Raw genomic sequence first — 13,049 nt, forward strand, 5'->3', positions numbered from 1 at the left:
AGATTTCTATTCATTTGTTTTCCCCTTCTATTGCATTTCCTTCATTGTGATCCATTTCAATTGATATCTATAATTACATGATTACAAAATATTGGGTTTTATTAAAATCTCAAGTTTTAAATGAGACAGGTTTAGTTTCTATCCTGTAGTGTTCCATGCTAAAGTGTTTAAGATTACAAGCCTGTGATTGGGACAGGTCTGTATGCATTACTTATATATGTATATACTGAAATCAATGGATTTGAAGATATATGTCTCCTTCAAAATAACATTTGTTTAACTGACATTATGAAGCATGTCCGCATACAAACTTGCCCCAAGGTATCAGTTCAAATAGTCTCCTTAAGTTTAAATCAATTTCTTGACCTGCAATTCCTAAGTACTTTTTATTTTTAGATGCAAAGACTAACTAATAAAGAAGAATATAGCAAATTTATTGATCATATTATTATATTTATTATATTATCAAACTACTACTGAAGTTATCATTTGAATTTTATGAGTATATACATCTTTCATTTATATTCCGATTGTAACTCTCAATATAGAAAGGGGAACAATGACCTCCTGGCATGGGATCCACTCTTCAGCAGTTCTCTTGAATCTTCTTCTTCAGCTTCCTTGGCATCCTCATCCTCCTCGGGTAAAATATTTGACAGCAGAAAATGTTTTCTCTATATGCTTCAGGATGTTCTGTTGTTGCTTTTTTAGTTATTGCAAAGGGATGTGCTTTGCCTATTGAAATGAAATGATTTTGTAAAGCAGTACACTATCTTACAAGTAATACCCAACCGCATGTGCAGTTTTATCAGACTTTCAAGCTAGGGAGCAAGGGGGAAAGTGAAACACTAGAAACCTTAGGAAAATTCTATCTTGCTTCTGCCTTTTTTTATCACCTTCTCTCACTTTCCAAAAAAAAATTATCACCATCTAGAATATAATCCTATTTTTTCAGCTTGTAGACCTGGCAGATTAAACGGAGGTTGGTTGTTGCAGCAACTGTGAGACAAGCTGAGCTTGCCCTGTGACTAGGGGTGGTTTTCTTCTTTACAGAAAAGTCCATTGATCTATGTAGCACAAAGGCACTACCAAGCTTTGCTGTGAGGATCTTGTTTGCTGTATGGAACTGTGATTCTGTTAGGAGATGTGCGTGCATAATCAAAGGGGAGCCAGATAAAAATGGCAGGACCGAGACTAGAATTAAAGGGGAGCTCCCGGTGCCACCGGAGAGCAGGGGTATTGGGAGGGAAAGGGTGGGCTGAGGAGTATGGGAGGGTGAGGGCAGATGTTGCATGGGAATTTTGGGGTGCAGGATTCTGGATGATGTTAGCGTGGGCAGGATACTGGCAGGGTTTCCTGACACCTAGTATTTGAGGGAAAAAATATCACAAAAATAGTCAGTTTTGATTGTTACGTTGAAAAGGCAGAGAAGGAGACAGAGGCAAAATAGCACTTGAGGGGTTATGGGTGTTGAAGAGGCTGAGAGCAGAAGATTTTGAGAAACCAGTTCAGAAAAAGGAAGGAGAGACAGAAACAAAACCAGACGCTATAGCTATGTTAGGATCTGCTTACTAAAAGTATTGTTTTAAATAATTTGTTATTTATATTGATTTTCTTGGGGGATTCAAAGCAGAATGTACTAACACTAGCAGATACACTGTTTCCACAGTTCTTTTCAGTCCGCCTATTGTGTATCTATTTTCCAACTCCTTCTATCTTAATATAGAGAGCCTTCTCCTCCCACAAGCCTAAGAAAGGAAGTGTTCACTGTTTCTTTTAGCTAGGTATTCATATTCCAAAAATCACTGTAGACCTACCTTCTTTGTTCACAGTCATGGCTCTCTAGCTGTTTTCGTCTGTGCTCGATCATACAGATTGAAGAACAGTAGGGAAGAGTACCTGTATCGATAGGGGAACTCTGCACAAGTGGTGTTGATTCTTCTTGGTCCTAGTAATGTCCTTTTAGCAGCAAACTGCATTGCTATGTAACCTTTTGGGTTTTAAGTGGAACTTAACTTTCACTACAAATTCGTGTTCCTTAAAAGTTACAGTTTTAAAAAAATCTAGCTTACAGAAATCATTAGAATGTCTCTTCCTCACTTAGGTAACCAGTCAAGCATATGGGTAGTTGATCCAAATTTGTTACATATTTAAGGATAAATTATATAGATATGTATTAGTGGAGTATGCGGAAAAGAAGGAGTGCTTTCTCAAAATAATCAGTTGTGCTAGCTTTGGTCTGGTGTTGGAGCCTGTAGAAGGCGGCAGAGGATACATAATTTGTTGTGATGGTTGTTGTTACTCTATCCAGTTTTTTATTGTTACGCCTGGATGGGAAATCAAAGCAGGTTAGAAAATGTTCATACAGTCCCTCCTGGCAGCAGGACTGTGGAGAAAGAAGTCCCTGGCTGATGAGTAGTGACAGGTAATTGGGATCTGTAACATCATCTGTAGCCATATCTGGGGGGAGTCATCTACCTGAGCCCTCATACCCGAAAGAGGCTTATGCGCAGAGCCCTGCATTATATTGACAGTGGTAGAATATAGTGTCCTGTGGGCATAAGTCAATTTTAGATATAAGATATCTGTGCCTTGGCAAACTTTATCTGCTGAATAATTATTTAAAGGATTGTTGTTCTAGAAGTTAACTAAGGTATTTACACTTGTGAAATGATCCGTGGAGTTGAGTAGAAAGTGAGCGTTCTGAAGTATAACAAATTACTAATACATTTTTGGGAAAAAAAAAATGAATCCATGTAGCTCTCGTTGTTTAAATCGAGTTCTGATGCTCACTAACCTGAAGCTTAGTTCTGAAGACTTTAAAAAATACACAACTTTGATCTGATCATATTTTCCTTGAAATCACTGTTTTATCTTCAACTCGAAGTTTAATATAGGTAAGCTGTTGCTTAAAGCTTTTGAAAATCTCAATCCAAAATTTAAATTACATAACTTAATTGTTTTGTATACAGCATACCTGCATATCATGATGTAGTGTGTCCCACAAATTACTTTTTTCTTTTAACTGTTAAAACATTTCTTTAGATACTGTTTTGTAACTCTGTTAATCATTGAACACTTAAACTACCATGGTATTTGAGCAGACAGTGGTTTATGCAGCATAGAAGTAAACTTTAGTTATCCATGAATAATCCTGCTTTATTAGAATCTTAAGCTAACTCTGTTATCTTGAACAAACACAGCAGACATTTTTTAGCCAGCTATTGATATTGTAAAAATGCTTCTTTTTATTTATCTTCCTCATTTTCATCCATATGTATTTTTAAATAGGTTTGAGCATTTCCACATTGCTTTTTGAATAGGATTTATAGTAGTATTTTAAAGCCCTTGAATTATATTTAAAATATCTGTTAGAAAGGACAGTGTTAAAACTCTGTTTATGTGAGCTTAGAGAATGTACTTGTTCATGGGAAAAGGACAACTGTAGAGAGGACAGCTGTACTTTTGATCTGAACTGTTAAAGGTCTTGGTCTCTTTGTTGATTCTGTATGTCACTCTGCTGTTGCACTTAGCTTTGCCAATCTGCAGGATGTTGAGGATTGACTAACCTTGCATTTTCTGCTTCTGTTGGCATCTACTGCAGCAGGCAACAGCCAAGTGCAGGGAATACTTGTGGAAAACTCCGGTTTTCCAGCAGCCTGAAGACTATAGGATGAGAGAGGAAATAAAATGGGGTGGATGATGCCTCGTGTATATAGTTAGTTACTCACTAGATACAGGTTGATACAGACAGAACAATATCAAACAGGATCTCGTGACTGCATGGTCTTCATTTATTCACCAGAGAGCCATTTATGTTGGCCTTTCCTTTACAAATGTTAAGGGTAACAGGAAAAAATGTTTGAAAGGAACAGGATAGGATAGGTTTGATTAAATAACTGAAAGTAATGAAAAGCAGAAAGCTATGGAGAGAAAACAAAAACAGAGTAGGACGCAAGAAGGAAAAGACAAAGATGAGAGGAAGTTAAACCATTACAGGGAGGAAGTTAGAGGAATAAGGAAGTCATGAGAAGTAGGGCCTTAAGTGGAGAGAAACACAACAAATTCCTTTTTGGCTTGCTTACCTAAAAAATGGAAAGCAACATAGTTGGCACTACGAAGGAAGTAGTTGTGATATGTGGCTGCATTGATTTTTTTCTTTTATTTGTAAGTGGTGGGATTTTTAGTAGAGCAGTTATTTTTCATTCTGGTTAGCGATCCCCATGCAGCGGATACTGAATACTTTTTTGAAGATTGAAAGTTCTATCTTTTCAGTGTTGGTCTTAGTTTCAATTCTTCCCTTTTCCTTCAGCTACACTAAAAGAGCACAATAGGAGCTCCTATTCGTCTACCACTGATTTGCCTGGGTGTAGAGTATCTCAGTCTTTGCTTGGACACCAGACAGATGCTGGGTCTACAAGCCCATCCTCACCAGACTTTACCATTAGCACTTTGTGCAAATCTGGTGCTACAGCAGCGCCGTCAGGGAGCACCAGTACTTTATCCTGTGTTTCATGGTCTCAGAGTCAGTGGATTTCCTTTGCTGATGAACTTCTTACAAACAGAAACACAAGCACAGACAAGGAACCCCAAAGATTGCATTTTAAAACTGAAAATGCCTGCCTTGCCTCTTCTGCTTTGCTTGGGAATTCTTCCAACAGTTGTGCTTCTGAGGATCAAAGTGACCTTTTCAATAATACTATATGCCATGAACAATTATTCATTGAAGAAACTGGTACTGCTGCTGAAATTTCTTCTGCATCATCTTCAGCACTACTGGACTATAGTTTAGTGTCTTCTTGTGCTCATACAAATAAGGGTATGGCAAGCATGCATTGTGTACTGCTCTTTGCTAATAACTGACTCCAAAAAGCAAGCTTTGGACTCATTTTTCTTTATGTTATTACTGCTCACCTGATGTTAAAATTAACTCACCTTCTTACTTAGAATGTACTAAACTGCTTGTTAGCACCAACTTCCTTGAAAGTTAGGACAATGAAGTAAGTATTCAGCTTGAAATAAGAAGAAAAATGGAAATTATTCAATTAAAGGCATTGCTTTCTCTTAACTATGCAGAGCTTTGCTTTTCTAGAAATAGGAATGTATTTTTGTGGGATGTCAGACAGCAGTGAGATCTCAAAGTGATGAAATTTGCAAAAACAATTCCATTCCTAAATGGCTTTGTATAGATATTTTTAGATTAAATAAAGTTAAATAAACTGGATTTTAAACTACTCCTTTTTAACACTGAGAACTGTAAAGCATGGATGATATCACAGTAATGCTATGTACTAAAAGGGCAAAGGAAAAATGCATTTGGGCAAGTCTCCTATGACTCACTGAATGCCTGTGGTACTCTTAATGTAAATGCTGAATGCTTGAGAAAACTCCATTCTTAAAAGTTGCATTTTAAATAACATTAACTGATGTAAATAAAAAAGAACCAATCCAGAATAATTTGAGGAAGATAATAGGATGTGCTGCAATAAAATAGTTATATATTATGATTTCAGTCCATTTTGAAGTTAATTTTACATCTGGCGTACTCATTGGATGGCATCTAACATTTATTTTGAAATACAGTTCTATTCATTCTATTCAGAAAAGTGACTGTGTAAAAGTGGCATCTTTGTACTGCTGCCACAATCTGTTAGTTGTTTCTGTTAGGTTTAGAAGCATGTGGGGGCAGTATTATTTTTTACTGCGTTTTTCTTCTGATAGCTCGTCTAAGAGGTAAGGAGTTAGTGTGTTCTTACAATCAACAGAGTAATTTATCTGTTACACTGGTGTATACTTACGGAAGTCAATGGGATTTCAATGTACAAAATTTAGTGTAAACAGAGTTATGCCATTGTCAGACAGGACCAAATATGAATTTCCATTGAATTTTCCATTTGTGGTGAGACAAGAAAAACCTATATTCTGAATCCATATAGACTATACAGAAAAGGAAACATGGGTAAAACCATCTTTTTACATCTAGATCTCCAAGAATAGTTGGTGTAAACTCATTTGACAGCAATGAGAAAGCCCATGATGCCATTTTTAGGGTCACTTTTCAGGGTATCATATGGCCCTATTTTAAAAGCATTTATGATTAGTGGTAAATTTTAAAAAATTGAGTTTGCAAAATAGGAACTTTTAATAGAAAAATAACTTCCAGTTATTTTAGTCAAATACGCACGTATTTATGTTCAGTGTGACCGTTCTAATACTTATTTCCATAAATTTGCTTTCTTTCAGCAAGACCAACAACTCCTCTTTCTGTAGGCACCATTGTGCCCCCTCCAAGGCCTGCTTCAAGACCAAAACTGTCTACTGGGAAACTTAGTGGGATTAATGAAATAGTATGTATAGATTGATTTTTTTATTTCTCCATTGCAACTTGATTTCAGATATACCATTCATTTACACTGTTACAGTGGAGTTACATTCCACCCAATGTTCAAGGAAACACATAAGCAGATTTTCACTCCATGGAAGTTGTTCATGATAACTATATTACTATAACATAATAATTCGTAACAGAACTACAAAGGTCCGAAACATAATTTTTGCATGGAACAAATCAGTAATTTGATAATGAAAGGATAGCATGCATATGAGATTGAAGTTTTCAAAATGTGAAATACTAGCAAAGTTATTAACAAAGCTCCATTGATTTTGGGATATCACCAAGGCTTTGGGGAATGAATGGTATTAAGTAGATCTTTATCAATCACGTGTTGACACAAGTAGCCCTGCTGCGACTTCTCCCTGCCCTTGGTGCTGGTTGGTGGAGAAGGGAGGTAGCAGATTGCAGCAGCTGCCCATCTGGATAGTGAGAGGTTGCACGCTACCTGAATCTCTGTGCACTGCCTGCAGGGCAGGTCCACCTGCCCATAAGGAATGTGGCAAAGAATGCAAATTCCCAGACAGCATATCAGACCAAGCAATGCGTAATCTCCTCTGTGAATGTTAGGATTCTTTGGGTTTCATTTGACTTACTGAGTTGGAAAAATGTTGCTGTGGTAAGATCCTCTTATTGTCTTTCAAAGTAGCAAGATATTTTCACCATATTCATGTTAGGAACAAAATTCTGGTTGTATGCTTTGAGAAAACGGAAACATTTTTAAACTATTTTGCATCTCTGTAAGGTCAGAATAAGGTTCATTTTGAGATCCTTTTCTCATTCCAATATAAAGTTGTAGTAATTGCTCTAAGACCAAGGAATCTCTTCTTCATGTCATCATAATTAAAGAGAAGAATTTAGCTGGTCCTGTTCTGTTATAAAGTATGATTTTGCACAAAGATATGTTCATTTTATACTGTTTTAGAAGCCGGCTGTTATGTGGATACAAGTGGAAGATTCTCAGTTGTCTTCATTATAAATCAATTCCTTTTACAATTCCCATAGTCTGTATAAAAGCCACATACCCAACAACAAGGCTGATAGAATGAAAATAAAAAAACATAGTTAGCCAGCCAAAATAGATGCTTCAAGAGTTCCAGTACCTTTTAGATAGGTTAATCTCAAAATGATCATTACTTAGTTTAATATCTGAACAGTTAAGTGAATCATAAAACCATCCAGAGATTTGGGATGGATGGGTCTTTTGAAAATCTCTAGGCCAACCCCCTGCTCAAAGAACGGCTGACTTCAAAATTGCATCAGGTTGCTCAGGGACATGCTGAGTTTTGAAAATCTTCAGAGAGGGAGCTCTTACAATCTCTTTGGGCAACCTGTCCCAGGGTTTAACCACGAGGTTACAAGAAGGAATTTTTTCCCTAAGTTCAGATGAAATTTCCTTTGCTGTAGCTCTTGCATCTCTGAGAAGAGCCTCACTCTGCTTTCTTTGTGCTCCCTTTTAGCTAGTAAAAGACTGCTAATAGATCCCTCATCAGGCTTCTGTTCTCCAGGCTCAACAAACCCAGGTCCTTCAGCCTGTCCCTCTCTCTCACATACTCCAATCCCAACTATTTTAGCTGTCCTCTGCTGGACTCTTTGTTAGTAGCTCTTCTTTAGTTCTGTAAATATACATTTGCTGCACACATACATAGGGCTGTAGGCTTAGGTTCTGCTACTGTGTTATAGCGCAGTTCTTGATAGGCTGCTACATAATCGAATATATCAGACTTAACTACTCAGGCAAAAAATGAATAATGTTAATCTATGCAGTAGTGGAATTATTGATTCCAATGGAAAATGTGGGTTCTCTGTTTTACACTAAAAACTAGGGTAGATAAAACATTAAAGGAACTAAGTTGAGAAACACTATGAAATTGAGTGGGGCATGAAATTAAGAGTTCTTCTGTTTACAGTCCTTTTATCATCTCTTTAAAACCACTTTGTGTAATACTCTTGTAATCTTTTTTGCTCAGCCTAGGCCATTCAGCCCTCCACTGACCTCTAATTCAAGTCCACCTCCTGCAGCTCCCTTGGCACGTGCAGAGAGCATTTCCTCAATATCCTCTTCTGCTTCCCTCAGTGCAGCAAACACACCTACAGTTGGTAAGTTAAATTAACCATTTTAACTTATTTTAGAAATAGCATAATACTGCCACTAGGTTCCACCTGTTAGGAAAACTATGCATTGCAGTTAGTTGTTCCATATGCAAGTCCAGTGTACGTACTTCAAAAATCCTTTGCAATACCTGCTTCTAAATGACCTAAATGATACTGAGATACAGAACAGTGGATTTAATTAGATTAGACCATAGATCCGATTATGGCATTTTCTTTAGGGAAATATTTTTCAAACTTATTGTCCCATGAATTCTTATTTGGTATGCTTGTATATCCATTCATCAAGCACAACTTGTTATTATGTATTTGTTCAGAAGATGTTATTGTATAGGTGCAGAAATATTTTGGGATACTGATACATTTGAATTAATATCAATGTTCACAAAATTGAGTTCTTTTATATTCTTTTAATTTCGTTTGTTATTCTGTAATTGCAGTTTCAAAAAAAATGAAACTAATACGCCGTTTTCTTCAAGTTAGTGAAGTATATAAGCTAAACAGAACTGTTTAGTAAAAGCAAAACAAACAACCAAACAAAAAAGATGAGGATGAAAAGCAAATTAGTCTTCATGTCTTGCCACTAATTTACGAAGGTTTTCTCATGTCTTTGAAGGAAAGTCCTTCAGTTTTGATATTTGGTTATAACAAATGAAAAGGAGACTTATTTTGGGGGTTATTGGGTTTTTTGTTTGGTTTGTGGTTTTTTTTAAAGACATTTTAACTTGTTTCTGTAGCAGAGTTCAGGTATTTCATTCCTGAACACTATTACCACTTCAGTCCCAAGTTAAATCAGATTCTTGAGTAAACGCTCAGTTACCCGTGAATGTTACTGACGCCAAGGAATCCTTGCCCAGGCTCAGCAGCTCAGGAGAGCATCTGCACAGCTTCTAGTGGGAGTTCTGCACTGAAAGAAGTGCAGCTGTTTCCACCCTGTGCAGCACCAAAGCTAGTAAGGTCTGCCCAGCCTTAGCTGCTACAGTTCGGTGTCCACCAGTTTCCCAACTGCTGAGAAGCATCACAAAAAGATAACTAATATTTTGGTTGCCAAAGTCCATCCAGGCTCCCATCCTCAGGCCTCAGCACTGGTGCCAAGGAACCAAGAGTTGGTGGCAGCAGCATCAATAGCCCCAGCTCTGAGTGTGTGTGTGGTTGGAGACAGTGACAGAGTGAAGTCGTGAGGTGAGGGAGGAGGTAAGGAGGTGTGTGCTGACACCGAGGTTTGACACGGTTATTAACCTGGCCCAGCAAAAATAAACAAGGCCAGTTCCATCTGCACGGACTGTATGAATTAAATAGTCCTGGAGAGCTGGGAAAGACAGTGCAGAGCGCTGAATGACTCTGGGGCGTGAGGATATAGTCTGCACTACTGTCTGTATTCTTTTGACTTTTCCACAATCCAGTGTTTCCCATACTGCATTTGTTCTGAATGACAGAGAGATGACTCTAATTATTTTTTTCCAAGCCAATTTTAAGGCATGCATAATTGAATGTTTCTTTTATGCTTTAGCCTTATTTTAATTTGCGAACTATTTTTGTACATATTAATTTTTTAACATCTCTTTTTGCTTGAAATATTTTGTTTTCTTGCAATGTTTTGTTTCATTTAAATGCAATAGAGGATGATCTTTTGATTGGAAATCTTCCTACAATTGAAAAGCTTTGTGAGACACCACCAGGTATTGTACTCAAAGCAGATTTACATGTTAACTAATCTTCCTAATACACTACGCATAAAATTATATTCCTTTTGAAACAAGTTTCTCCAGCTATTTCTAGTATCTGGCAGATACAAGTAGCTTGAAAGCTCGACTACTTAACAAGTTATATGTTGCTGAAATCACCAAAACTTGGTATAACTGCTTTTATGTAACGTAATCTTCTGTCTATTTCCCCCCATCCCCAAACAAGCTAAAACTCGGTCATGCTTCTTCAGTTTGTCATTACTACTTTCTTTCAAGTAAAATGAATACATTTTTACTTTGACAATCATTATTTTCATAAGACAAGTAGGTAAAAATATGTCTGTATTCACATATAATAAAAATCTTTGAAGATACACATAATAAAGGTAATCTTTTTTAAAAAACAGTTTTATTTTCATGACAGCCATTTAGCCAGTATTAAAATTGTCTGAATCTTTTTTCCTAAACTGAACTAAAACCATTTGGTCGGGTTTATTTTTTCACCCTTTCTGATGACCAATGATGCAGTCTTTTATTCTGCAGTTCGGCAACCTTCTTGAGTGTGTCAGTGCAGCTGTTTGCATGGTTGTGTCACAGCTCAGGGGCTGTTCACGGTGGTCGGGGCTGGGGCAGGTGACAGGGCATCAAAGCCATGGATTTTTATGGATTTTTATGGGTGACAAACAGTGAGGGCAGAGCAAAAAGAGAGAAGCTGTCTCATTCGTAGCCCCTCAAATACATCTCAGAGAAATGTATGTACATACACACATTTGCTCTGGTGTTCCCCAAAAAAAGTAAAAATAGTGTTATTCTTCCTAATAAATTTCACTCTTCAGTCAAGAAATCAGTATTTCCCTTTTACTGATAGGAATGTGATTTAGGTATTTGCATTACTCTGCAGGATTTTCAAATATCAATATCAAAATATACACAAGGCCATTATAAGTAAAATATTTAAAAATAATTTATACATCTGCAAACAATCTGGCGTTAATTAATACATGGTAACGATCTCCTGTCTGCTCTGCAATTGTTTAGTGTTTCTTAGTAAACTGGGGGGAAAAGACAGTAAAACACCCCAGCAACTGTAGCGCCACATCCGTTGAGTGCATTTTTTGGCTTCGGTGGAGAATACTTCTGGAGTTCAGTATTTCACCAAACAGAATTTCTGGTTGTTGTTAACTCATTATTTTATTGCACATTTGCTTCTTGAAATCACAATTTCTGGATTCCTGGGACTATTTAGAATCACAGTTTTTATTGGTAGTTTTCAAGGAGTGAAAGAAAACTTTGGAAACATGACCCATGTATTGTCTGAAAGAATAAAAACAACCTACTGTTCATATTGAAAAAAATAAACAAATCAGTATTTTGTAGCCAGCATCATAATGTTTCATTCGTCTAAGGATTTTTGGTTTTGAACATTTGTGACTAGAGTATCACTTTCGATCTACGGAGGCCTAAGTGTTGCACTAGGAATTTTTTCACAGTGCTGAGAAATATTTTGAACATTTTACTGCCTTAGGCAAGAAATCACGATGGAGAGTGAGGTATGAGGTAGCAGAATTAGACCAGCTCCTCTCTTTTACTCTCTCGTTGTTACTACTTTTTTCACTTATCTCCGAATTTAAGTTCTGATATCTCATATTAGACCTTCTGTGGAGAACAAGGTCCCAACTTCCTTTTTCCTTCTGAAGGACCTCAGAAGGCACAGCATCTGTCTTGTGATGCACAGTATCCGTGTTGGCACAGACATCTGTGAAGGCTTCTCCAACAATTTCTGCTTGGGAATTGTAATCTTTATTGGCTGAAATAGTTATAAGAATGTTCAGTGCTTATGTAGGGTAATATTAATATATTTGCATTTGAGTTCATGCATATTGTAAGTGAATTCTTTGCATTTCTGTGAGCATTTTATCATACTTTTTTCCATACAATAAGCATACAGTAGGGGTTTACTATTTTTTTTTACGTATTCTGGTCAATGTCTAATTTCCTTTGGATCTGGTGACTTCACTTTCATCAGCAGCATTTTAGTGCACTGTTTCTCTGTCTCATGTGTATTTCCTTGTGTCTGTCCATTTCCATAATGTCATACTGATAGTCTTGTTTTCATAGGCTGCTAAGCAGTGTTTTGATGGTGCAAATGTACTGTACTATGTTCATGGTTTTGTACACACGTTTCAAGAATAATTCAGACGCTACTGTGACCTTGATGGTAGTAACCTCTTGTGAAACTTACAGATGTAGTCAACCATTCTGAAATCTATTGCTAAGCTTTTTGAAAATTAAACCTATACACTGTATGTATTCTAGGTGTTTCACGTGGTCCCAGCCCTGTCAGCCTTGGAAACCAGGACACCTTGCCTGTTGCAGTAGCCCTTACTGAATCTGTTAACGCCTACTTTAAAGGAGCAGATCCCACAAAGTTAGTTAAATAGTGAATTGTTTTGAATGTAATAAGTTACAATAAGAAAACACACTGGTTTTACTTTTAATACTTGGGGGGGAAATGTGTATACATTAGAAGGGGGATTCAAAGGGGGTTTTTCCCCCGGCATAAGTGACAGCAGTGGTTTATCACTCTGTTGGCCTGCGTCCCACTAGGGGTTCATATATCCCTGCTTTACAAAAACATGTTCAGTGAGAACACTGAAAACAAGAAGGATTTTTATTATAGTCAGGTAGGTGCTACATGTAAATTTGGGTAGCTAAAAGCACCTCATTCCTTCTGTCACATCCCTTGCTATGCTACTTAGGCTTTGCCTAAGCATAGCTGTGCCATGTTTTCAAAGCCTGAAAAATACCCACCAAGACTACTGTATGCTTAACCAGCTAAACCTTTTTCTTTCCTTATTTCA

At 37.1% G+C, this 13,049-nt stretch overlaps 1 protein-coding gene across 3 annotated transcripts in view; it reads left to right on the forward strand.

Moving 5' to 3' along the window:
- Window positions 1–13,049, forward strand: part of FCHO2 (FCH and mu domain containing endocytic adaptor 2) — a 94,064-nt gene that overhangs the window by 66,570 nt on the left and 14,445 nt on the right. For all 3 annotated transcript variants that reach the window (XM_063319405.1, XM_063319406.1, XM_063319407.1), the window contains 4 exons: window positions 549–643; window positions 6,244–6,347; window positions 8,362–8,491; window positions 12,505–12,616. In XM_063319405.1, the coding sequence (XP_063175475.1) occupies window positions 549–643; window positions 6,244–6,347; window positions 8,362–8,491; window positions 12,505–12,616 (441 nt within the window). The remainder of the gene's footprint in view (window positions 1–548; window positions 644–6,243; window positions 6,348–8,361; window positions 8,492–12,504; window positions 12,617–13,049) is intronic.

The sequence above is a fragment of the Chroicocephalus ridibundus genome, chromosome Z, assembly GCF_963924245.1.
Source record: "Chroicocephalus ridibundus chromosome Z, bChrRid1.1, whole genome shotgun sequence".
NCBI lineage: Eukaryota > Metazoa > Chordata > Aves > Charadriiformes > Laridae > Chroicocephalus > Chroicocephalus ridibundus.